This window comes from Rhamphochromis sp. 'chilingali' (genome assembly GCF_963969265.1).
Source record: "Rhamphochromis sp. 'chilingali' genome assembly, chromosome: 16".
Taxonomy (NCBI): Eukaryota; Metazoa; Chordata; class Actinopteri; order Cichliformes; family Cichlidae; genus Rhamphochromis; species Rhamphochromis sp. 'chilingali'.
The window spans coordinates 15,157,790-15,184,425 of NC_137943.1; the positions used below are offsets into that span (position 1 = coordinate 15,157,790).

A 26,636-nucleotide genomic window follows, 5' to 3' on the forward strand; every position below is an offset into this window, starting at 1 on the left:
ACAGCTCAGCCACGCGAGTCTCGGGAAACTTATTGCAGAAGCAGCTATTCAGTGTCGACACATCCATCTGCTTTTATGCGTTTGCCAATGAAATGAGGTTTATACAGTAAATCAACACAGAATCACATCTACTTCAGTTTAATGCACTCGCTCTGCTGAGGCGCTCCTCGTCGCAGGGTTACTAACCTTCCCTTTCTTTCTTTGGGAGAGCTTAAATAAAACGGGATATTGGCAGAAGCTAGTTTGTGGCCTCTGAGGGAAGCATGCAAAACAGAGGGAGAAAAGAAGAGAGGGACAAGAGAGAATCAAGATGCAGACTGCAGATCCTCACAGGGAGAAACGAAAAAAAGAAACATTTCCTCGAATTAAAATCACAGCTGGAAGGTCACAATTGGGAGGACACGAACCCACAATCCAAGTAATAAACTGCTTTTGAAATTAAGAGTTTTATTCTTTATTCCTGGGCTGGTTTCATTGACATGGACAGGTGTTGATAGATGTTTGCGTTCCTTCTCCTGGATCTTTTTGGGTCCAAAATGTGATCGTCAGGCAGACAGGCTGCGCCTTACCTGTTATTCTTCCTGTTATCTGCATCTCTGTCATTGTTGGCCAGATTGAGAGATGCCAGAGAAACGCTGGACACCGAGAAGCCTCGAGGACGCACACCTGCGCAACGACAGCAGACAGGTGCGGTTTTACCACGCGTCACAAAGTTCGGGTGCGTTTGCTCGCTGGGTTTGTCGCGTTGCTCACCTGTTGCTCTCGCGGGAGGAGTCGACGACTCCATGACGTCTCTGTGGATGGACTTGGGCCGCGGCTTTTTCTTGAGACTTCCAGATCGAGGCTTGATGACCTCGTCCATGTCCTCCATCAGTTTGAGCTGCTTCCTCCTCAGATACTCATTCTTGATGTATTCCCTCCTCGCCCTCTCGTCGTCCTTCTTCTGCTGTTCTTCCTCCGCTTTCAACCTAAAGAAGGAAACCAAGAGACAAGTAGGTAAATGCAAACTGTAGTTGGACGCTGAACACAGGCAGAAAGTCAGAAAGACAGACGGACCGTGCAGCTTCCCTCTTCTGCTCCTGGTCCAGCTCCTGCTGTTGTTTCCTCTCCTGAGCTTCCTTCTCTCTCTGCAGCCTCTTCTCCAGCAGAGCTGCTTTCTTGGCCGCCATGTCCTCTTCCCCTTTCACATCATCCTGGTGTTTCATGGACAGAAACACACAGATGTATAACAGACCTCCAATTATAAGCACAAGAAATGAAAGCTGGGTGAAGAAAGTGTGATTTGTGCAAATCAAGTGTGAAACTCAGGATCAAAGGTAAGAAAACTGACTCTTTGTAAGGATGGCAGCTCTGATGTTGGTACATTATCAGAGTGTACTGGACTAACGCGAGTTTGTGTTCTGGCCCGTTATTCTCGGCCCTCATTCGCCCGTGGTGTATTGTCTCTGATCAGCTCATGGCTCAACAGGCTCATCACCGCACATGCTGTTCCAGACTCACACAGTGTGAAACTCTTCCTTCACCATCAGGGCATGCAGTCTGTGTTATTAATGAGAAGTTGGTGAGCCGTGCACCAATTACCATTACAGTTGAGGGAAGAGAGTAAAAAATGTGGGGTGAATACTGAACAGCCCCGTTTCATGGCAGGTACTACTTACACATCTCGACTAGCGGTTATGCTGATGTTAGAAATGTTAGGCCATGTTTAAATCACCATCATTTGTAAAAGCTAAAAAACAAAAATCTGGAGGTTTGTTTTGAGCTAAAAAATTTGATGCTGAAACTCACCGTGAAAAAGAAGCCACAGCACATCTTTTGGTCTTCTCCTGTTTCTCCCTCTCCTGCCATCTCCTGACCTTGGCTCTCTGGAGGCTTCAGGTTCGACTGAGGCACCTCCACCACGTCTTTCCGATCCTCTGGGTCTCCTCTGACCCGGCTGTCTGTCGTCCCTTGGATCTCCGACACCGGCTGAGAGAGCACCTGTGATGTTTTCGATTGTTTGGATTCTCCCTTCAACTCCGTCTTCTTCTCCCGTCGCTCATCGTCCTTTTCTTTGGCTGCTTCTTTAGTAGGAGGCGTGTCAGCACTCGCCTTTACCACGGCTTGCTTTTCGTTTTTAGTGTTTTCTTTGTTGTCCTTGGTGTGTGCGTGCTTGCTTTCCCCAGAACCCTCATCGTGGCCCAAGTAAGCAAAAGAACTGATCTGTGTTTGGCTGGGGGTGAAACGCCTCAGTCTGGGCAGGCTGTCCACGGAAGTGGGTGTGTTGAGCATTCGGCTAAAGGGCGTGACCTTCAAATCATTTGGACGCGGCGTCCGAGGGGTTCTGGCGTGGAAGGAGGCCGGTCGTCGTTTGATGCCGGCAGGGGAGCGATTGGGTGCGTGTGGAGAACCAGAGGAGGACAGGATCGGCGATAAGGAGCCCACCGAGCCTCTCCCTGATCCCCGGCCTGTTACACTGCTGCTACGCAACTCACGGAGCTGCCTGAGTGGAGCAAATACCCACAACATACATGTGACATGGTAGCAAGGTGATGGTAAGTGACCAATTCAAATAAGTGGTTTGGATTAGGTGGTACCTGTGTGGAGACGGTGCAGGAGGTGGGATGACCCAGGCTTGTTGCTGCTGCTGTCTCATGGCCATGATCTTCTCCTGCTGCTGGGCCAAACGCTGCATCTCTGTCTGCAGGAAGCTCAGCGACGTGTTCAGCCTCTCAATCGAGCGTGTGTATTCTGCAATATCGGTTTCTCCTGGCGTCACACCTGCGTCACCGCAAACATGAGCAATGACGTGAATTATGTACCTAAATAAATCTATTCAGACAGCTTCCTAAGATCCAGGCTGAAGAGTGAAACATTAGCAACTTGCAGAACAATACAGACATTTAATCAAAATATTTGAAAGACTCACTAAAAAAACCCCAAAAAAAACAAACATCTTGTGCTGTGATTTCGTACCGCCACCATCTTCACATGGAGATTTCGGAGCTGCCCCGTCTGGCTTGCACCTCTCGGCCCGCTCCATGTTGCCCTGCCTGATGTCCTTGGATGAAGTGAGCGGCTCTGGCGGAGGTGTTTCTGCTCCTGAGCTGGAGCTGGGGGGTGCTGTCACTCCCTTCCGCCTCACTACGTTCAGGAAGGCCGTTCTGCCCATTCTCTGTCGATGTCGCGTGAAAGCAGCTTCCACCTAAAGAGCGAGACATGTGATGTTTACACACTTATATGTGATGCTAAGTTGCTATGAATCTCTTTAAGTCCGTTTACCTTTTTCTTTTGTGCTTCGATCGCTCTGCGTTTCTCTTCCAGCTTCATCCTCAGCTGAATCATCTCTGAGGCGATGAGGTGCGAGGGATCTCTGGGTGAAGGAGATACTGGAGAGGGTGATGTGATTGGTAGAGGAGGTGTAGAGATCTGGAACCAAATGTAAACATCAGCAACACTGATTCATTGCTATTTCAGCCTGAGGTGTAATCCAGAAAGATTTGTGCGAGTGGCTCAGAATGAATGACAAACCTGAGATGAAATGTTTTTTGGTGAGTGCGTATAGGGGACATTGAGGTCTGAACTCTCTGGCGTGGTCCCTCCACTGCTCCTTCCCTCCAGCTTTCTGATCTTCTGCTCCGCGAAGCTCGTCATCCGCACCAAGCCACCTCCGGAACCACCGGAAGATGAGACAGGGCTGACTGTGTGTGATCTGGGCAGCGTGGGCGCTGAACTGGGACAAGGGCTGTTTCTGTCAACTCCATCTCCCCGTTCACTCTCAGGGTTAGGGCCACCGACCCCTTTGCGTCCTCCTTCCTTGCTTCTTCCCCCTTCTAGCTTGTCCGGCAGAGGACACGACCGGGTCATGGCCTCACAGTCTGGGTCCATATCTGAATAGTCTCTAAGCGAGGACGAGTCCTCATCCAAGCTGTGGATGTCTTCGGTCCTCACATGGATCCCTGTGTCGACTTCATCAGTGGATACAGAGTTAGGATCGTGCTCATTGAGTCGCGCCTTTGCTGGACTCAGGTCATCTCCTCTACCTTGGGCTCCTGGAAGGTCTGAAGGTTCTGCACCATGGAGAAAGAAGGCATTATCTCCATCCCCCATCCCCAAGCTAGCGTGTGGTCTTTCAGTGTCATGGATAATCTTCAAGGCCTCCTCAATGCTCGGGGGAGTTGATGGGCTGATGTGGCCAGCGTGGCTGGGGCTGTTTCTGTCTGGCAGGACCCCGTTAGAATACCTGAGAACAGAGACACGTAAATTAACCGATTACAGTCACAGTGCAGGTTAGAGGAATCTTTTAACTTCCTGCTCAGTGAGAATCAGAAAGAAAGTGTTGGATACCCTTTATATCTCAACTTTCAACCATCACCTATCCAGCTACCATCCATCAATCCATCTGGTGTCACCATGTCAACATGCTACAAATAAATTGTTTTCTAGAAAGAGCATTTATTACATTCAATCACCACCTACATGTGTAAAACGAATTAAAAAACATTAGTTTTTGCATCCCTAACATCATTTAAAGCTGGCAGGAGCCATTACTTATGGATCAAAACAAGCCCGCTATACTGTACCTGCTTTGGCTCTTGACTGTGAATGTGTTGTTCCGTCCCAGAGGCTTGTGTGAGGTGAAGTCGTCATCCTCCTCTGGTATGTGTCTGCTCTGGCCGTTTACACTGACAGGCATCATGGAGAGCTGGCGTTTCATGCCTCCTCGGGACGCGTAGTGAACTTTGAACCCAAGGCCGTCGCTGCTGGCTGAGCGCGTCATGCCGCGCAGGGAGGGAGCCTCATCGAGCGGGAAGGTTGGGTCTCCATCCAGAGGAATTTCAAAGGAGATTCCTCGAGAGGAGGACCTAAAGAAGAGGAAAGGAGAAGAATTGTTAGTTTAATAAGGAAAAAAAGGTCCACTTAAGCCAAAGAAGGCACAGTTTAGCAGGGCTGTTGGATTTCAAGCACTTACTGTTTTTCTTTGGGCCAAGTCCCGACACAGCCATCAACATAAGACATGGAGGTAGATCTCTTCATTACACCTGTCAGAGACGCAGAGTATATTTGTTTAAGAGACTTATTGGCTGTATGAAAATATTTACACACACTGTGTGCGCAGTAAGTGTTTACTTTTACAGTGCTATGTTTAGATTGTTTCTACTGCTGCAAATCAGCCACTAGAGGGCATCTTGATTCAAAACAAAACCATGCACTGGTTAGTATTAACGCCCCTCAGTGACTTTCAGAGTACATTATTTTATTGTATGAGTCAAATAAAGCTCTTTGTTTTTTTGTTTTATGTTCTTGCCTCTTTTTCACACTTATTTCCACACTGCTGAATAACGAATCATCAGAAATGCTCTAAAACATCTATATCACAGCAGATGATCGATCGTTACCTTCAGAAGGAATTTTCTCTGGGCTCAAAGGTCTGTCTGCATAGCTCTGTTTGACTGGACTGGACACAGGAGCCATGTTTCTACAGGATACAGGCTCACAGGCTGCATACAAAAACATACAGTCAATATTCAGCTTTTCAATCATTTACCAACAGCGTGCTAATATTGTTGTAAAGCTGTACTATACCGTTCGGGTCGAAGATTCTGGGCTGTACAAATGACGGTTTAACCACTTCAAACCACCAGAAAAGCTCAGCCATAAACACCAGGTAGTTACTCTGCAAGACCACACCAGCTTAATGGTTAATTTGGAGATATTAGTAAATGACAATGAGCACAACACTTGACTTCTCCCTCCGTGTCTCTGTAAAGGTGCTACCAATCATAACAGATAACATCTGGATGGATTAATGAGGTCACAGCAAGTCAGCAGCCTGTCTCACTCTGGGGTTTGTGTGCATGTACTTTCAAATGTTTGACTGTCTGATTTACTTAATATCAAATCCATACACCTTTTGAAAACTGCCAAAAAACACCATCTGGAGTTTAAATTAACATGTGCACGGAGGGATGCAGAAAGCAGCACGAGTTGTGCATGTGTTAGTGTAATAACCAGATAGGCTCAGGAGGTCTGCAAAGATGATGATCTGTAGAAAACTAATTTGTCAGTTTATTTCTTCTCTAACAAGGTGAGTCTTTAGTGTAATGGTTTACACGTTCATCTAACAAGCAAAAGATCCTGAGATTGATCCCGAGAGGAGACCCAAATCCCTCCGAGGTTGTGTCAAGAAGGGCATCCTGGGTAAAAATCTGCAGAACTACCTGCTGTACTGAGGGCTGCTTTCGTTTCTCCTCTAACAAGGAAAGAACGAGAGCTGAAAGCTGTGATCTCTACTCCTCTGTGTTTACTTAAAGTAATGTACTGAAAATGAACAGACACATGCAGACAAACACTTGTTAAGATTCTGTGCGCAGTGAGTCTGTGGTGGACGGGCAGTGTGCCAGAGCCTTTAGCTGGCCTTCGTGATCCACCCCACTGTTGTAGTACTGTACCACTAAAAAGTCAACATGCACACACACTAAAATTTATGTAGTGGATGAGAAATGAAGGAAAACAGTGTGCAAATACGAAAACTTTCTGATGTTTTATTTTTTTTGAGGAATGGAAAGTCCCAGCGTGCTCGGATCATGGCTTGAATCTTAATGTTCCTTCCCACACTCTCTGCATACTATTTACCCACACTGCCACTGCTGCACTGGTGTTTGGATGGCACAGGGGTGCTCTTAAAGTAGGTCTCCTAACCATAACCAAATAAGCATGAAAGGAGGAGCTCTGTGTCTATAAAAGTCTTTTTTGTTTGTTTGTTTTTTCACAAGAACAAGAGAGACATGAAGAGAGAAGAACAAGAGAGGCGGGCAGAGATGTGAATCTGTCCTCTGTTGGAGAAGGGAGTGGGATGGAGTGAAGGGAGTCTCTCAAAAGTACAGACACTGCACTCTGAAAGCACCAGCACACACAGTCTGTTGTAATCTGTCTCTCTCTAACATATACATACATAGACACGCACACAGAAACATACACACAATAGCAATCCCTGTAAGAGCCAAGCCTACTCACATTCAAACTTTTCCTTGAGTGACTCATTTTTGCCCATGCGTAATTTCCCACTCTTGCTCTTCCCCCTCCAAAAACGTCTCACCATTTCTCCATCTCCTTTCACCGTGAAAGCAGAACTGTCTACATACAGTTTGACCAACCTTTATAGAAGCATGGGCGTAGAGCAGGTCCTCCAGGGTGAAGTGGCAGCAGTGGTTGAGGTTGTTCCTGCAAAACTCCTGCACCAGTTGTAGGTTGTACAGACTGTCAGCCAGGGACATGGTCTCCTTGAGGCAGATATCTGTTCAGCAAAGGGGAGGGGTCAAACACAGAGACACAAGGAAAGGGTAACGCGCCACACAGGAAGCCGAGGACACGATAAGAGTTTATGTTTAAAAAAAGACTAGAGGAGGAGGAAATGACTCTTAATTGTCCTGCATTTGTCATAAGAAGCCTCTCATTTGAATCACTTAAGCTCCTTGAAATAATTTGTGACGAAAACGTTCAAACCCTCTTCAAGTGCTTCTAGATGAATCATCAGGATTTTTATCCCCTGACGTTACTATAAGGACGGCCCGTGTATGTGTAGGAGGTCTGACAAGGCAACGGAAGACTACGGCAGCTGGTTTCTCTGCTGTGATGTCATTCTGCGCTTTACTTTAAAAAAAAAAGTGAAGACAGTAGAGTAAATCAAGCTGCCAACAAGAAACCTTAACGAAGCACAGCTTGTTTTCACATCTGGTTCACATGCCTGAGATCTTCCTGCGAACTACAGTCGAACACCAGAGTTGTTTGTCTTTGAAATAGCAGCCGGCTCCACCTCTCCCTCACACAGCCCTCGTGACCAATCACATTCCAACCCGGGGCATTTTCAAAAACGACAGTCTGGGCAAGCTCAGCGGAAACACGGCTTTGTTCTCCATGAATCCTAGTACCCTTTTTCTTCCTCTATCCCTCTATTTATACCACTATCAACAAATGCATATTGTGAAATATAAGGATTAGGTTTTGCATTTATAACACTCGCTTATGCACAATGCAAGTATTATTAATACACTCTTTGTTAAGCTATTGTAAGAGACTGGCAGTGAGAACAGTGACTTTTTTGTGCTCTGACTGAAAGTCACTGTGGTTAGTTTGATGTTCGCTATTCTGTCCTTTAATATGTGTGTTTGAACTGAGTTTAGTCTTGCAGTCTTGTGTGTAATAAAGCTAACAGACGAAAGTGTGGATAGTTAACAGAAGAGGGGGATGGTTGCAGACCTTCCAGTCTGATGGCCTGCGGGCAGTAGAAGTGCAGCAGCGCAGTCAGGGCGCAGCCATCTGTGTTGTCCTTCAGCAGGTTTTCCACCAGGGGGAGCGACGGCGCGCTCCTCTGGGCATGCTCCTTCCTGTAGCGAGCCTGAAACCATGGCAATGGCACAGAGACATCAGCTACATGTGTCATCGCGGTGGGTGTGTACAGCCGGCTCTCTGATTATCGATACAACCACATCTCCATGCTCCAGTCAGTCACACACACGGGTAAGGTAGAAGTGTTAATTTGAGGATCTTCAAACACACACACACCTGAAATAATACAGATTAACATCTTCATGCAAACAAACATTCAGTTAAGCCACACCTCAATAAGATTTATCATGTTATAAATGGTAAGAAGGACGCATATTCATAACCCTCACAACCCTGCTCTCTGCGACTGGTTGTGAGGCGTGGTTAATTCCCTGCATGCATGCTAGCAAATGAACGGTTTGCACCATTTCAACATCTACTGAGAACTCAGTGGCACTGAGGCAGTCTGAAGCTCTGGTGCTGCAGCAGACAATGTGTGTGATTTAGAGTTAAATAATAATGTGTGTGAGTGCATCCTTCCTCCCTGCAAGTTTTCTTCATGTCCCTCTGGGACTATCAAAACCACAGCAACAACTTTACTACATATTATTATACACATTCAGGGCATCGGTATTCTTAGTTTGCCCATGAAGACAAAATAATTATCACATACAACAGAGCGATTATGTTCAATAAAATTACTCAGTAGAAGATCTCATGTTTATGTGCTCATAAGAGCTATGCATAGCCCAGTAGTATAGGTGTAGCTCCCTAATGACAGGTCATAATGGTCACTATGATTTTTGTCTAAGATGTGAAAACGATGGTTGGGTTTGAAGGGTTGGGGGTGTCTGACCAAACCATGACGAGGGTCAGGGCCGCATGCAGTGACTGACAAGGCAAGTCGGGAGGTGAATGTGAAGGGACGGGGGGATTTTTGGGAGAGGAGGAAGTTGGCGGGTTTGTTGAAGAGGTGTTTCTAAGTATGAGTCGACTTACAGGTACTAATCTCCAGTACCATTTGCTAGGAGACTTGATGGTGGATGATGATCGGACAACAACAGGAGAGAATGTTAGGTGTTAGGTGTTTCCCCAAACAACAGCAGGGAAAAATATGCTACAGCTGCTAGGACTCATGAACAAACACCATCTTAATACCTCTACAAAAGCTATATAATACTTAAAATGTGTTACTTTCTTCACACATTTGAAATCAGCATCAAAACACACAGTGAGAATCACAGGATGCATCTGCTAAAGCAGAAGTTTAGTTGTGTCATACACCCATAGGTGCCCATGTTTACCCACATGGAAAAGAAATAGTAAAAACTTATGATTTACTCATGAAAGTGGCCACTTTCTCATTACTTTCATATATTGTTTTAGTAAGTATCCAAAACATACAAGTTTCATTATATAATTTTTCAAGGGATCTTATATCTGTTTTCACTCGTGTGCTTTTCATAGAAGTTTCACACAAGACAGATACAAACTTTATAAGATTTATATACATCTTTTCCATATGGGTACATATGACCCTGAACTTTATTTACACCACTTATTTTTGCTGCACTCCATTTCTTGTGATTTAATACAAATAAAAAATTTAAGTATTATTTACCTGCATTATTACAACTTTAAGCTAGTTTAATTTAAGCATCTGTAACCAAACAAAGTTGGTTTGAACCAATCAGCAACCCCTGAGAAGCTACTGGCCAATAAGGTCACAGCTGTCTGGGTCTGTCTATGTTTCATAGGTGTGACAAGAGTCAGATTGCTCAACCAACCCGCTGCCAAGTATTTCTTAAACGACTGGCTTCAAGCGCCTTATGTTCCAATTTTGCATAATTCTCATTCATTCAATCAACTGTAGGTGTTTTTTTTTTTTAGCAGTGTACCTTACCAATAAATCACAATCATCAAAATAAACAATTATTCCTCTTAGTCAAAAAGCCTACTGTGTCTTTAAGTAATGTAACTGGATTAATGTCAGTGAGGATGTTTATTTATAATAAGTAAATGTAATCATAATGTGTACCATACATAAAGAGACCACACAAAGTCACAAATACTACACAGCAACGTGTTTTGAGATAGAAGGCTGTAGTTTAGGTTCAAGGTGATTTATATTTTTAGTATTTAGATATAATGTTTATTGCCTAATTTCAGCTCCTTTTCAATTGCAAATGAGTTATTAACACAATGTACAGAGAGCTAATGGGAATAACTAATTGGGCAAAATAAAAACAGTCAGCGAGTTTGTCATATTCATTCATGGTCCCCAGACTAACTGCAGATTTGATCTTCCCAGTCCATTTGTGCTCAGGCAGGACTTGCAGTTTTATTTTACACTTAATTGTAGTTTAAATGTGCACAAGCCTGTTTCAAAGTCAGATCTGCATCCAAAGTCTAATCCCTCATTTCTTGGCCTGTCTTCTCAGTTTGTTCCATTAAACTTAATGCAGCCTTTTGAAAAGTTATTGACACAAGCTGCAAACTAATAAGCACTCGAAACCTAAAGCTAAAAATACTTTACAGAGCCACAAACATGACCTAATTTTTGCAACTAAGATCCTAAATCTTGTGTAACGATCCAACATTGTGTGTTTTCTAACTTTCTGCTCAATAATACGATTAAGACCTAAAGTCTCAGTCCACACAAAGAAACGCTGAGTGCTTGGTCATAAGACCATAGTTAACGACTTTTCACACAATCCTAGAATAAACAAGCCCCACTGAGAAGTGTCTTGTGCTCATCCTCTGGTGTGAGAGTGTGTGTTTGCACAGTGTGTGTGTACATGTAAAAAAATCCTAATAAGTGAATAGACTTCTATCTCTCTGACACTGCAAAGACAGAGCTGTGTGATGGAGCATGGAGGAAAGCAGCTGACTGACTGAGCGTCCAGCTATTTCTCAAAACCTTAAAAAGGCTGTAGTCTTCCTTTGTTCTAACTTGTTTTAACAAAGCCTTGATAGGTCACACACCCCGCGTGTGTTACCACAGCGCAATCGCAGATAGGCACTGATCTCTCTCTCTGTCACTATATTAACACAAAACAGACAGTAAGCAATAGAAAACGTGCCAAGAAACTCCCACAGCAGATAAAAGCTCTCGTCTAACTGACTTAACCACTCGTGACGTCCTGCAGTTCTTTGAAGAGCCAGTTAATTCTGCTCCATATGAGGAAACACACTCACAGTGACACTGTGCAGGAAACTTACGACCTGTTGCCTGCGAACAGGTTCATCCACGACACTGTGTGTTTTCAGCTGTGAACTGCAGTGTAACTTTGTGGGTGCACCGCACATTCATGCTCCCCAGAGGAGGAATCCAGCCGACTCTGACGATGCCCTCACTTTCCGTGTGCGGCCATTATAAAGGTTCATATTTGTGTGAATCGCTAACAAATATCTAATAAGAAGATACTGTTACTGTTGGGCTGCTGAACTAACCTGTGAGCATGTTTTAGAGTTAAGGTGTCCACTCAGGAAGTGATTCACTCGCTGCTGGTGGACATTCCATACTCCGGTTGCCTAGGTAACCTAAGGTATTAAACATCCTGTCACTGCAGCTTACTCACTTCCTGTATGAATGCCCCTTTAATTCACTGCATGAAAGAGGTCAAATCAACATTTTGTGTCTGTTACCTGGGCTAACTATCTGTCAGTTCTGTGGGTTGCTGGAAAAAGACATTCATGTTTCCCAGATGATGTACCCCACTAGCTTTAGAGGACACTACACTTTCTCTGCTGTCAGCATCAACTTCCATTTCTAAGTTTTGGGCTCTGACCAACATTCCTCACAGAGGCACACAGGCCTGGAGAAGATTCTAGATCCTAAACAAAGGCATGTTCCTTGAATTGCATCTCTGAAATTAGTCCTTTCACTCCATTCAATCAGTGTTTACCTCTCTGAGTTAGAGTTTAGCTAATCATTTCCACCTGACACAAGTGATCCCCCCTCCCCCGTTTGTACTCCATCTTGGTGAGATAAAAATCTTTTTTTCCATTTTTAAACGTTCGCCATCTTGTGCCCGTTTTAGAACTCGAGGCCCGACAAAGCACCGCACTGTAGCTTCACGGTTAAGTGAGCAGCAGAGGATGGTATCTGACTGCAGTGTGTTTGTGCCAGTAGACTGGCTCGAAGCGTTGCATAACTACGAGGCCTGCAGGATGACACTGCCTCTCTTCTGCTACAGCTGACAAAGTTCCTGAGTGTCTCTCACTGTGGTGTCATTTCTCCCTTTCCTCCATCTCTGATTATCCCTCCTCCCTCTTTTTCTCTCTCTTGTTTTTTTCCACCCCTGTGTCTGTCACCCTTTCTCTCGTTGGCTTCCCCGCACATTTCTTTGTCTCCTTTAACAGCAGTGTGGCAACTCTTGCCAACATTTCTCTGCAGCTGGTCTGAGACTGAGCTCATCTGTTCCTCTGATTCACAGAGCCCCGTGTACTGAGCTGCATGTGACTGCATGTGTGCATGTGTGCATGTGTGTGTGTGTGTGTCCACACATTTAAAATCCAATAATATGAACGCGATTGGTGATAAAATGAGAAGTAATTGAAAGAATTCAAAAATAGATTTAATTAGAGATGGCACAATACCACTTTTTTAAGTCCGATACAGATACCATAAATTTGGATATCGGTCAATACCGATATGAATCCGATATAGTGTTTTTAAATCAATAAAACTGTTTTTTTAATATCTTGCTGCATTTTGTATAAGTTCATACTTGAGTTTAAATAAACAACAACACTAAAGCTATTCTGTTATACCTGTATGTAAAAAATGAACTGCACCCAAAATATTTCATAGTTCAGCAAAACTGATCAATCTAATAAACTTAAACTTGCACCATCCTTCCTATTCTGGTATTTGAAAGAGTACTTAGCAGAAATATTAAGCAACCTAACTAATAGGGTTGCAAACTCCCAAAAAAAAAAAAAAAAAAAAAAAAAAATAGGGAACCACCCCCCACCCTCCACCTCATGATGCTTAATCGACATAATCAACTTTAATTTGATGCAGTGTGGAAAAAAAATGCACAGAAATAAATTATTTTTCTACAATATTTAAATAGATTCAACATCTTTCTTCTACAGAACTGCAGACTGCACAGATGGTACCTTCCCAAAGGAAAAAGTACTATAGCTTACTAGGTTACATTAGACTTAACAGTTACTATATACAGTAATGGACTTCTATATATTTTACATAAGATTAAAACTTTGGGTGTGAGATTAAGATAATTATTTATTAAAAGCTAGACATTTTAAATGAGAATAAGAAAGAAAAGTATGTCTTTGTGCCCCCTTTTCCCTGTTCATGCCCTATCGGTCCCCCTGGCTAAACTTTGCTAGATCCGCCCCTGCACAGTTACCAGCCGTCAGCTGCGTAGAAAAAGATCCTGGTGTAGAAAGTAATATTAAATAAATTCTAACAACAGCTTATCAAGGTTAAACGTGCTGCTGTTGTTCAGCCGCTGGTTTCCTCTTTCTGGTGAGAAGTGGGCCAAAAACAAAGAAGAGAGACGGACTCGCGACAGAAAAGCCGATCAGCTGATCATTAAGCAGTTTCATGACTGAAGTAGCAACAGGAGAGGGAGGGGAGAGAAGAGGCCGTCGCTCCATATATCGGTTGTTAAGCTTAATGCGGGAATGCTTTACAAACATTCAGAGATGAACTTACACACTTGCTTTACTTCTCTCTGGGATAACTTCATCGGAGATGAAATGCCGGTTTGGTAGCGAAGCTACAAATACACACAGCCGCTCTATCACGTGAGCACACTGCTCCAACGTGCAAGTTTTGTGAGGTGCTTTTTTGATATTTAATGGATCGGATGACATTTTTTATTTCTCTCCGATATCCGATCCAGTAATTTACGTCAGTATCGGACCGATACCGATACGTAATATCGGTTCGGTCCATCTCTAGATTTAATAGATTTTCTTTTCTTTTTTGCAACACCTGCATACAAATTTCTCATTTACTTTGCTGCTGGAAGTTACCGTAGATTGGAAGATTTATGCAACTCTGTGTGTAAAGTAAAACGCTGGAACAAGGATAAAATAAAAAAAAAACTACAATCTGTTGTTTCACAAGACACCAGAGTTTCATTTAGAGGTGCTGATAAAAAGAGCTAACAGTCTCCCCATGTTTGCAGTTCTAATAACAGGAGTTTTATAGCACAGGCATCAGCAGGTCGTTGAACACCCTGTTATTTGGATCATTCGTGGAATTTTTTATTTCAGTCTATGCGTGCGTTCTTACTTTAAGCGCTGTGGCGTTTGACTCCTGCAGTGAAGCCTCTCTCAACTTCTGCTCCTCTACAAGGATGTCCCTCAGGTGTTCATTTACCTTCAGAGAAAGAGAAGGAACGAGAAAGGCAACGAGGTCAAAAGTCAGACGAGCATCTGGTGCACACTGAAAGTGAATAGTGAGTCTGTGTTGAAGACTTGAAAAACCGGCGGTGATAGTAAGAAGGCACACATCAAACAGAAGATTGTTTGTCACCACCACCTCCACCCATCAACGACTGAAGCTAAATACACTGAACAAAAATATAAACGCAACACTTTTGTTTTTGCTCCCATACCCCATGGGATGGACGTAGAGACCTAAAATTCATTCCAGATACACAATATAACCATCCCTCCCAAACAGTGGTCACAAATCAGTCCAAATGTGTGGTAGTGGGCACATCTGCTATATTGAGATAATCCATCCCACCTCACAGGTGTGCCACATCAGGATGCTGATCTGACATCATGAGTAGTGCACAGGTGTACCTCAGACTGCCCACAACAAAAGGCCACCCTGGAATGTGCAGTTTTTTGCACTATTGGGGGTCTGGGGACCCAGAACCGGTCAGTATCTGGTGTGACCACCATTTGCCTCATGCAGTGCAACACATCGTCGCATGGAGTCTATCAGATTGTCAATTGTGGCCTGTGGAATGTTGGTCCACTCCACTTCAATGGCTGTGCGAGGTTGTTGGATATTCGTGGGAACTGGTACACGCTGTCGTATACGCCGGTCAAGCACATCCCGAACATGCTCAATGGGTGACATGTCCGGTGAGTATGCTGGCCATGCAAGAACTGGGACATTCTCAGCTGCCATCTGCCCTGAACAATGTGAACCATGATTCATCCGTGAAGCGCACACCTCTCCAACGTGCCAGACGCCATCGAATGTGAGCATTTGCCCACACAAGTCTGTTACGGCGACGAGCTGGAGTCAGGTCAAGACCCCGATGAGGACGACGGGCATGCAGTTGAGCGTCCCTGAGACGGTTTCTGACAGTTTGTGAAGAAATTGTTTGGTTGTGCAAACCAATTGTTCCAGCAGCTGTCTGGGTGGCTGGTCTCAGACGATCTTGGAGGTGAACCTGCTGGATGTGGAGGTCCTGGGCTGGTGTGGTTACACGAGGTCTGCGGTTGTGAGGCCGGTTGGATGTGCTGCCATGTTCTCTGAAACGCCTGTGGAGACGGCTTATGTTTGAGAAATGAACATTCAATGCACGGGCGACAGATCTGGTTGACATTCCTGCTGTCAGCATGCCAATTGCACGCTCCCTCATTGCTTGTGGCATCTGTGGCATTTTGCTGTGAGACAAAACTGCACATTCCAGGGTGGCCTTTTGTTGTGGGCAGGCTGAGGTACACCTGTGCACTACTCATGATGTCAGATCAGCATCCTGATGTGGCACACCTGTGAGGTGGGATGGATTATCTCAATATAGCAGACGTGCCCACTACCACACATTTGGACTGATTTGTGACCACTGTTTGGGAGGGATGGTTATATTGTGTATCTGGAATGAATTTTAGGTCTCTACGTCCATCCCATGGGGAATGGGAGCAGTAACAAAGGTGTTGCGTTTATATTTTTGTTCAGTGTATAAATATACCATCGAACCAATATACAGAACTCGGCTAAATTCTGATGCAAGCACAGGTTTAAAGGTTTGTTTTTATTGTTTTCAGAGGACACACATGGTCACATCAGCCATTCCCCCCCGCCATTGCGTGCCACGCCTCGGGGCTACGCAGAGACACAATCGTCAATGTTTTACCAAGTGTGTATCTGTAAATAAATCCTGCAAAGTGTGCATCTTTCCGTCTTTGGCCTTGAAGCAGACAGCACATGAGTTCTTCCAGAAAGGATTATGGCTGATGATAAGAAGATCTTACATTTGATGAACTCTGTACTGAGGCTTGTTTTATTATTTCAAGGAGAAAGAAAGGAATTCATCTTTGACATGAGGCTGTTTCACACTCAGCTTACTCCTCAAACACTCATCAAGGACAGTAAAAACCACTTAATTTGACCAAGCAATCTTTAAAAGCGCTGCAATAACAGAGATCAAACTGCTGTCATCTTGAAGGTAAATTTGAATGGATTTTTAATATAAATAGTCACTGCAAATACTGTGAAAGTCTCCAAATACTTAAGAATGACCTTCTTTCTTTTTGTTTTATATTTTTGGGGTGCTAGCCAGAAGGTTCCCTGGTAAAGAGTAAAACTTCCCTAGTTGTTTAATTTGAATTGCATCAAACTGAATACTGTGTTGTTTGTATTCCTGGAAACTGTAGTTTTTTTGTTGAATTATGGATGTTTCTTATTATTTTGGTGCTTATTTGTCGGCCTTTCGTTGAGATGGACCGTAAAGTGTTGGCTCACTCTTTAATACACAATTTTAAGTGAACAAGCTTTGTGAGTGTAATTTCCCTCCAGGAATGTGCTTAACCTTCTAATTTACACAGTTGGCTGGAGTTAACGGGGTTCATGTTGGGTACGTGTTAGTGCTTTCAGCTGGATCCAGGTGGTGGATTGACCCCAGAGTTAAGTTTTACCCTTTGCCAGAGAACCCTCTGCATGGCACCCCAAAAAGATTAAATAAAAAGGGTATTAATAAGGTCATTTTTTGCAATCTGCTAACACACAGCCATGCTCCCAGCACAGCCCACTCGTGCCTGTGTAATTTATTTATTCTTTTTTTGGTAATTTGAAGTTTAACACTGTAGGATCTAAAATCTCTCAGCCACATGCACAAACGCTGGTTTGTGCATGGATGTAAAACCAAACTCAAGAGTCTGGCAGTCATTCGAAGAGCTGAAGACCAGTTAGATTAAATTGACTTTTGATATGTGATGTTCCACAACAATGAGAAAATCTTTGTTTTAGTGCGTCCTGCAGCTGTAATGCTAATGTTACCATTAGCTTTGATTGTCTCTCCACAGGCCAGAACCATCCTGAAACTGTAATGCTGAGAGAAACAGTAAGAGAGATTGCACATGGTAAATGGAGTGGTACTTATAGTGCTTTTCTTTTCTGAGCATTCAGAGTGCTTTTACCACCCGCTTCATTCACACTCACACATACAGCCCTTTATTCTATGCCTTAAGCACTTTCTAAGTATCACACACGCAATCACACTCTGATGGATCAGGAGCAATTTGGGGTTCAGTGTCTTTCCCAACGGCACTTTGGGATGTAGACTGGAAGAGCCGGGGATCCATCCACCAACCTTCTGATTAGCAGATTACATGCTCTACCTCCTGAGCCACTGCAGCTTCCAATTGTGGGAACTTTAACGCTGATTTGCAATCAATAAACAAAGTCTGGCTGACGTTCTGTGTTTTCAGTTTGACCTTTGTAATCCAAGCCCAGCCTCTCTTTCTGACAGCAAGAACAGCCTATGAATGAAAATTTAAAAAAATTAAGTAAAGACTGGAGAAACACCCTTCAGATGTTACGAGTGTTGTTGTTGCGTAGTTTGTACACCAGAGGGCACTACTTCTCAGCAAAGTTAGGCAGAGTGCAAACAAGTTTTAGGAAATCTGTTCATGTTTATGTCTGAAGTGAAGAGTAACATCATGCAATATTTTTGAATATTAGATTTTTATATCACCAAATCAGTATCAGTATTGGTTTAAAAAAACAAAAACAAACCTGTATCGGTCGTAGTTTAGCTGAAACAGGTGAGACTACTATCAAGTTGTTAAAAATACTGACTGTATGTAGAAGATGGATGGAGATCTGAAAGTTGAAGCCAATGTGAAAGCTCTTTTAACCTGTATTCATTAGGTGGTCAGCAGGTGGCGCCTCCTCTGACTGAAGAAAGAAGTTCGGTTTTATAGAAATCCGCCCTGTGACTTCAGCAGATATTTTCCTGGTGAGCTCATAGTGACAACTGCTACTTATAAGACTCACTGAACACAACAAAGCTTGTTTTCTAAATTATGCTCCCGATTGCAGTGAAAGAGGAGAACAAAGCAGAAAGAAATGGCTACTCTATGATCCATCATTTGCTTATTTGCTTATCACATCCGATTTCAAAACATCAGTGAAAAATGCTCAGATTGAGGCTTCACAACTGGACTTACTAACCACCATCACGCTGGCTCTGTCACTCTTTTATATACAGTCTACAAGGTTAGAATAGTCGTACCTCAGTGGGGCTTTACAGGCTTTAAAGCCCCACTGAGGTACAACTATTCTTCCTAATCATGCTTTAACAGAGACTGGGAATCTCTCTGGCATTATCACATGTGCACGGTGCCAGTTTTTCCATCTTCTCCTCTTGCAAACATATTAGATTTCTTACAAACAGTGGAGGAATTAAGAACTGACACACTTTCCAGGAGCTTGAGTGTCTACTAAATCCAGAGAACAAAGTAAGTAGAGTGAAACGATAAAAAGCCACCTTGGTAAACGGCTTAAGGCTTAATTTAGCTCGTGGAGACAACATCTCCCTGTGTTTGTGTATACGAGTACCTTGTTGATCCAGGTGGTGATTGCATCCTCTGTGTCGTAAGGCAGCTCCTGGATGCGTCCGTCGCCGTTCGATGGTTCGGCTGTGGAGTACCTGTTGATGCAGGACATCACCCTCTCCACGCTCACCATCTCTACGGTGTACGCCATCATCAGGGTGTCTATGAGCGCCAGGTGGGAACTCTGCACAGACACACAGCAGCCAGATCAAGTTAAAAAGGCAAAGTCAGCTACAGATTTGAAATTTTTATTTTATCTTTTTCTTTGAAAGGTTTTCCCAAAAGCAACAGACTGACAACTGGGAATTTTTACATGCAAAGTTGCCAAAAAGAGTGTGGGGAAAAAAACAAACCATGAAAGTAATTTATATAAATGGCACATTTGTTTTTAAAAATAATCCACCTCACTTTCACACAGTCTGTCCAACCAGACCAGCTGCTCAGCTGCCTTCTGATCACCATCCGTCTTGCCTTAAGCCATGTAAAACTGCTTCACTGTTAAACGCTGGAAAAAAAATACTTATTTTTTTCTATTAGGCACATTTCGTCCAATTTTGAGTCATTGGCTTTATCTGAGTGGTTGTAAAAAAGCAACATCAACACCTACACAAAGCTTGACATTCTCCCAGCCTTCCTAGTCCCATTCCAGGCCGGTCAGACCAACAGACCTCCCCTTCCCTTTCCTGTCACCCTACAGTCAAAAACATTGTATATATATGTGTGTGTGTGTGTGTATGTGTGTAAGCATATTTGCCTGCTGCTTCCCTCAGCATTGCTCTGTGCGTCCAGCCTAACTAAACAACCATCTAAAATCTGGAGCTCCATGATCGAAGTGACTCAAACTGACAAAAACAAGCAGTGAGGCGCTGTGTCTAGCACAGGCCTCTATTCATAACCACAGAGCCACATGCAACAGCCAGTGTGACCAAGTCTTTTCCAAAGAAACAAACTCCTGCTTCAGCGCTATGAGTTTACACTTCCACTGGTGCTCCGAGTCATCACGGCATGTCGTCCTGCCAGTCTAAACATGCAGAGAGGTGCAGGAGTAAAATGAGCTCTGACCTCATGGAAATACGTGCTGAGATGCTTTGATCAGCTGTACCTGATGTGAGTAAATGCTACTCAAGTTAGCTGTGCTTACGTTGCACACATTAAATACTGTTATGTAGACCAAGTGCTCATACTTATCCAGTGTAAGCTCTGTTCTTGAGTTAGTTAATTTATTATTTAATATGAATCCCAACCCCAACCAACACATCAAAACCAGAAGCTATGCAAACAAACAGAAAAACAGAAGAAGCAGCAGGTTCTCACGCTTACCATGACTTGACAAACATCAGTTATTAAGTTGTTTATATAAACAAATATGTTGTGTAAGCTGGTGCGTCTGAGGATGGTGGCTGGTTTCACCTGCAGCGCATTACACAGGTGCCCAGGATTGTTTGGACAGCTCCAATTTATGATTCTTACCAAACTTATTGAGCTGTTTATGAAAACGTCTGCAGACAGACACTGTTTTCAATTCTTGCAGCTTCAGGATATTGCCAGATGTCTGACATTGTGTGCATTCTCCTCCAGATGTGCTGCAGGACGTCTGGCTGACGGCTGGACAGACGAACGGAGAGAGACGCCAAGCAGCTTAGAGCGAAGCTAAAGAGTGAAATACCGTGATTTAAATGAAACTCGCTGAGCTTTTTCTGTGATTGAAGCTTTTCTTAAGTCATTTACATAAAACTACTAAATCTTTAATATTGGTTAGAGGCTTGGGTAGGTGTGTGCATGAGTGTGTGCAGGGCTCTGAGCAGAGAAGCCACATGAATTTAAATGATTGTGACAAATCACTTATGTTCATTTTTTAAATAAGGATGTTTTTAAGCTGACATTTTTTTTATATCAGGAAAAAAAAAAGCACTGACATCCAGCATTTTATTTGTCATATTTTATGGAGAACATTAGTTAAGGCACATAACTCTCTGTAACCTGGTAGGACAGACAACAGTTACTGTAGCTCTCTTTATTCTTTATGGTAATGTAAGACTGCCCATACTGAAGCAGCTCTGTGGTCTATGCAGAGAAACAGAAGCTAATTAAGTCCCTCCCACCGTGGATGGGAAACAATTCTGTTTTCCACTGACTTTGTGGGTCAAAGTAAAACAAAGTTACTGACAGTAACCTGTTAAATGGACGGATGGAAGCCTCGCCATGGCAAAAGTATGGTGGCCCTGAGAGGACTGTAACTTAAGAAAACACCAGAAAATAGAAAAAACTAAAATCATAAAAGTCCAAAAAACACAAAAAAAGTTAAGTCTCAGTGCAGTGCGTTTGACCCAACTTTTTGTCTTCTATATATTTTAGCTTTGTAACAGCTAACCCCTCCAGTGGTTTTCAGAGTCTTTACAGTACACACAGCAGTACCACCATAGGTCCACACAGGCACATTCCTGGCAGATTAGATGAAGGGCAATTTCTGCTGTTTACCCTGCAGCCTGAGCGATGAAAGATAGTAGCGCGCTGCCCTGATAACTTTCCAGACTTGTAAAATCCTGAGTTGTATCCAGTAAAACCCACTGCAGTGTTTGACATTCAATTCAAATGAATGGCTCCGGTACTCAAAGTGCACTAGAGAGTACCTGACACAATGTGCTCGCACCTACACAGCCACTTAACATTTTTTTAAAGCAGGGCTGGTTTTTTGTCTGAGTGCCCACTAATGCTGCAAGAATAATAGCCTGTGCAGAAATTATAGTCCACGATGTCCATGTGCATGTATGTTGGAGTAATGGGGATGAACATAAAAGTGTGAGCCTGAAAGATGAGGATGAGCAGGACGGGCAGTTTTCAGTCGCTGCTTACATATTTACAGACTGGTCAGATATCCACAGGGGAAAAAGACGCTACTGTTGATAATACAACAAGATTTTAAGAGCCATGTGCCATCTATTATGCCTCCACAAAGACCTTTGTGGTGCGTGTCTGTGCACAGAAAGCACTCACGGTGACAGACACGCCTTATAAGGCTGTGGAGATGGCAGACGCCTGTCATGTAAAGCGCTGCAGTACGCTCGTGCACATTTTCTAACAGGAATTCATCGGTATTCATTCCCACAGCTGTGTGCGTGCGTGTGTCCCTGATCAAAGGCATTTATAGTAAAGCACAAAATACAGCCAAGCAAACAGACAATAAAAGTCATTCTCCACAAACATCACAAGTGCAGGGACATCTGAGCCCCGCAAGTGGTTGTACTGCACAACTTTACACCTACACGCCTGCCTCTACCCAGATGTGGAGACTGATAGCCGTCTTTCTTTTGCAAACATCTGCAAAAATCTCCAAATTTTTCTGCGTTATTCAACAGAGAGCTGATGGAGGGATACACGCCCCTCTGCAGAGAAAAATCAGTTACTGCTCAGGCTCCGTCTCTCACTCTCTCATTTGTCACTTTCTCGTTTCAGTGTTTTAACACTGAGGGCGACGAGTCAAAGAGGAATGAGAAAATAAAGCAGGCCTTGTACACGCCACCGGACATCTGACTCCATCTGCTCCACGGAGGTGTGAATTTGAAGACGGGCAATTAAAGGAGCTCTAGTTTGTGCGCCAGACGTTCTTTGACTCAGTGTGAGCCCCACCCTCCACAGTGCTGCAGTAGTGCACATCACGTCTTCCTCCCTCCTCTCCTCTAACCCTCCCTCTTCCCCACGTATGCCGCTCCTCTCCTCCTCCGTCATGCCCCCCTTCCCCCCCCCCCCCCTCCTCCTCCTCTCCCGTCTTTCCAGATGGCCATATTAACACGGGGCCTTTTCCACACATACTCTGGCACACACGTGTCCTCATGACCGCCAGAAAGGCAATACCTCCTTCACATCTTTTCCAAAGCTCTTCCCACACTCACCCTTTCCCCTCTTTTCTTGCTCTACTTTCCTGCTTTTCCTCCTGGACAGCAACCAAATGGCAGCCGCCAAACTACATCTCCCCCACTTTTTCCTCTCGCTCTCTCTATATATCCATTCGGTCTCTGACAAACTGCCACGCTCCCCTCCCTTCCTCCTCCCTCTCCTGACATGAGTTATTCTTCTGTAGCACAGCACTGAGAAAACCATGAGCTCATCATTTTCTCTGCAGATATACCATAACCCAAAATGAAAAGCCTCAACTCTAGTGTGACCGAAATGATCCTGCTGAGTCCATAAATACATACAGATCCTCTGCTTTGCAGAGGCAATCTAATGAAATCACAAGGACACAGAGTAACAATAAGACCAGAGAGATTAACTAATAGCCTGCCGGCGCGTCAGACAAATGAAGGTCGATGAGTTAGAGAGTCGATGGGCTCCATTTGTTTACTTAACGACTGTCACTAAATCACCTGAAGCACACAAAGACGGAGGCGTGTGGACACACGCCGGTCCTTATGTGCACTTCTACAGGTGTGCAAGGACATGGGGTCATTTAGCGCTGCGGCAACCTTCAAGAAAACCTCACTCACGCGCTGAAGGAGGCAAAGAGTACAACCAAACACAGACACGAAAATTCAATTGGCTGCGTAACTTTGAATTACCTCTTGGAGCTGAAAATGAGGGCTAATAAAATTCAGCTACAGCCTGAGAAAAATGCAGCGGCACAGGCAGGCTTAATGAAAAGTGCTAACTGCACCAAAATTCAGGAGAAAATCATTTCTGGCTTAATTTCACGCATTAAGTAGAGTTAACGTGACGCAAAGACAGAGAAAGACGAGAAACGCTGAGAGAGGCCGAGAGAGTGAAGGTGGAAGAAGGATGGAGAGGGGTGGAGAGAGAGAGGGAGGGAGGAGAAGGAAACGGTGCACTGCAATGCAGACACCTTTTGGCGTCAGCAGAAGTGCCCGGGCTCCAGCCGTGCATGTGTTAGCAGTGTGTGTAGATCTGCAGGCATCAACTCACCATCCTATCAGAACTAAAGCAAAATACACTATTGTGAGCTCCTCTCACAGCTTGTAAAAGGTGACAACATTATTACGGCTTTATATGAGACAATCAATTTGTAGATCAATCGGAAATTATCAATAGTTACTGTAACTGTTTCAATTATATTTCAAGCAAAGATGAAGCCTTTTTTTATTTGAGAGAGAGAGAAATCTGGTCTGACTGTTTTATACGACAGCAAACTGATCATCTTTGTTTTGTTCCACCATTGCTTTGATTGGACCAACAACCAATTAGACGACATCGGTTAGCTAGTAAGCCAAGTAGTTTTTTCAATTTCAATTCAATTTCAGTTATATAGCATCAAATGACAACTACACTCACCTCAGGGCGTTTTTTTTTTATTTAAATTTACCATTTTCTGACATGTTTTACGCAAACCTCACAATGAGCTTTTATTCGATGACGTAACGCCGCTACACTGTAATGTTTTCCATCCAGTCCAGAATGTAGTTTTGACAGCACACGACTATACGTGTAATATCTCTTAGTGAGGTGACCTGAGTCAAGTTTGCGCTGTATTCAGTGGCTAAACAGTGAGGAACAGTTTGCTATAGGAAACCCATCATTAGCCGTTGTTTTACTTGCAAGAAGACAGATCTGTGAGGATGGTTTAACAGTACGACTCATACGTATTCCACATGAGGTTGGCACACAGCAAAGCACACAGTAACAGCCACGGTCATATTAGTGCCAGTATAATTATTTCTAACTGTGTAATCAAATAAAGCTGCTGTCTGGTTAATTGATTAAAATGATGTTTAAAGTCACACATTTCTGCTTCCACTTCCTCAAAGTGAGCAGTGAGGGTTTGCAGGTTTCTCTGTTGTGAATAGTTTTGGAAATTTTGTCAGATAAACCAAACAATTTGAAAATAAATTGGGGTCTGGGAAACGCCGGCACTGTTTCTGTGCTGTTTGAACATTTTCTAAAGGATTTATGAAAATATGTGAGTAAACAGTCACTATAAACAAAGTATGATACATGTGAGCACATGCGTACATTTGCAGAGATTTAATTGATGTCGTCACCAGAGATGGGCAGTAACGCCTTATTTGTTACTTATAACGTGTTACTGTAATCTGATTACTTTTTTCAAGTAGCGAGTAAAGTAAGGGATTACTATCGCAAAAACGGTAATTAGATTACAGTTACTTTCCCGTAGGAACGCTGCGTTACTGCGTTACTAAAACCGTGATTTTTTGCGAGAATGTCTCATGACAGTGATGTAAGCGAGTGTGACGTTCGTGACAACAGCTGTGTGCAGATCAGCAATGGATAATATATAGAGTGCGGGAGAGAGTATGAGCATGCAGCGTTTAAAGCGTGGAAGTACTGACCTTACTTTGAGTTTGATTCCATAAAAAGTGACAAAAACATTAGCGTCCGTTGTGCGTGGGAAGAAAACTTCTTTTTACAGCGAAAAAAACCCCTAAACTTCCGAGCAAGCACCGAGTGCGCAACGACGTGATGGGAAACTCACAGAGAAACTCTGCACCAGGGTAAACCTCCGCCTACCCTACTCCTGCTTTACAGGTGAAAATAGAGCAACAGGACCACTGAGTCTTTTATTATTTTATTTATTTTCTGCTGTGTTTTACTTGCATCTATTTGAAAGACTGAGTGTAAACACACAAAAAATATTTTATTTTATGTGCTGGAATGTGCAGAAAATAGGTTTAAATATTAAACAAATTTCTTCCAGTCAGAGAATGTTGCATATAATTTAATTTCTGCTTGATGCATGAAGTTAAAAGATTAAAACTAATAAAACAAGTTTTAAAAAGAGACTTTTCCATTTGATTACATTTTGTATGATGGATTATGCAGAAAAAGTAGAATTGGGCTGAAAGATATATCGCTTTATCACCTATTCAGGTTGTAAATCGTGTTTTTAAAAAGTAACTAAGTAATTAATTACTTTTGGGGAAGTAATCAGTAATTAGTTATTGATTACTTTTTTCAAGCAACTTGACCAACACTGGTCATCACACATTTCACACATAACGCCTACACGGATAATACCATACCGGGATCTTTGGATTTTAAATGTGAATCCACACATGCTTTGAAATCCAAAAGACGTCGCTGTCCACGCTCATGAAAAACATCTAACGAATAAATGCTCATTGAGGCAGAGAAATCCTTCTGTGTCACCTACTTTTTCACTGAACTCATTCAGGCATTCTGCCAAAAACATCTCCACTCACCATGTTTATGGGTGTGCTGGTCAGATCCCTCTCTGTGACCAGTCTGTCCTTGTCTGTGACGTACAGGCCTTTCTGGGCCAGCGCCTGAATGACAGCATTGTGTCCCAGTAACGGTTTGACAGCATCGCTGCGGAGGATCAGGCTTCCCGCCCGGCAGTAGAGCTCTGCAGACTGAAGCAGGCAGGCGACCGGAGGCTTCAGGTGCTCCTGGTTGTATTGGTCCCTGTAGAAAGGCTCAGCCAGCTCCTCTGGCACTGCATCTGAGGGGTAATACAGAAACAGAAAATGAGACAGGTCAAAGTTCGCACCTGCAGTTCCTCATATGGCCACTTGAGACCATTCTACTTTTACAGCAGAAATAAACAAATCAAATTCAGT

General features: G+C 43.5%; 1 protein-coding gene across 1 annotated transcript in view; it reads right to left on the reverse strand.

Moving 5' to 3' along the window:
* The window catches only part of camsap2b (calmodulin regulated spectrin-associated protein family, member 2b), a 34,666-nt gene that overhangs the window by 2,932 nt on the left and 5,098 nt on the right, over nucleotides 1-26,636 (reverse strand). The window contains exons 2-18 of the mRNA XM_080862125.1: nucleotides 26,259-26,518; nucleotides 19,094-19,273; nucleotides 14,582-14,668; nucleotides 8,239-8,377; nucleotides 7,137-7,276; nucleotides 5,566-5,656; nucleotides 5,379-5,480; nucleotides 4,952-5,021; nucleotides 4,563-4,844; nucleotides 3,511-4,222; nucleotides 3,262-3,408; nucleotides 2,956-3,184; nucleotides 2,577-2,760; nucleotides 1,789-2,482; nucleotides 1,057-1,193; nucleotides 754-968; nucleotides 570-666 (exon numbers count right to left, since the gene is read on the reverse strand). Of these exons, the coding sequence (XP_080718251.1) occupies nucleotides 570-666; nucleotides 754-968; nucleotides 1,057-1,193; nucleotides 1,789-2,482; nucleotides 2,577-2,760; nucleotides 2,956-3,184; nucleotides 3,262-3,408; nucleotides 3,511-4,222; nucleotides 4,563-4,844; nucleotides 4,952-5,021; nucleotides 5,379-5,480; nucleotides 5,566-5,656; nucleotides 7,137-7,276; nucleotides 8,239-8,377; nucleotides 14,582-14,668; nucleotides 19,094-19,273; nucleotides 26,259-26,518 (3,766 nt within the window). The remainder of the gene's footprint in view (nucleotides 1-569; nucleotides 667-753; nucleotides 969-1,056; nucleotides 1,194-1,788; nucleotides 2,483-2,576; nucleotides 2,761-2,955; nucleotides 3,185-3,261; nucleotides 3,409-3,510; nucleotides 4,223-4,562; nucleotides 4,845-4,951; nucleotides 5,022-5,378; nucleotides 5,481-5,565; nucleotides 5,657-7,136; nucleotides 7,277-8,238; nucleotides 8,378-14,581; nucleotides 14,669-19,093; nucleotides 19,274-26,258; nucleotides 26,519-26,636) is intronic.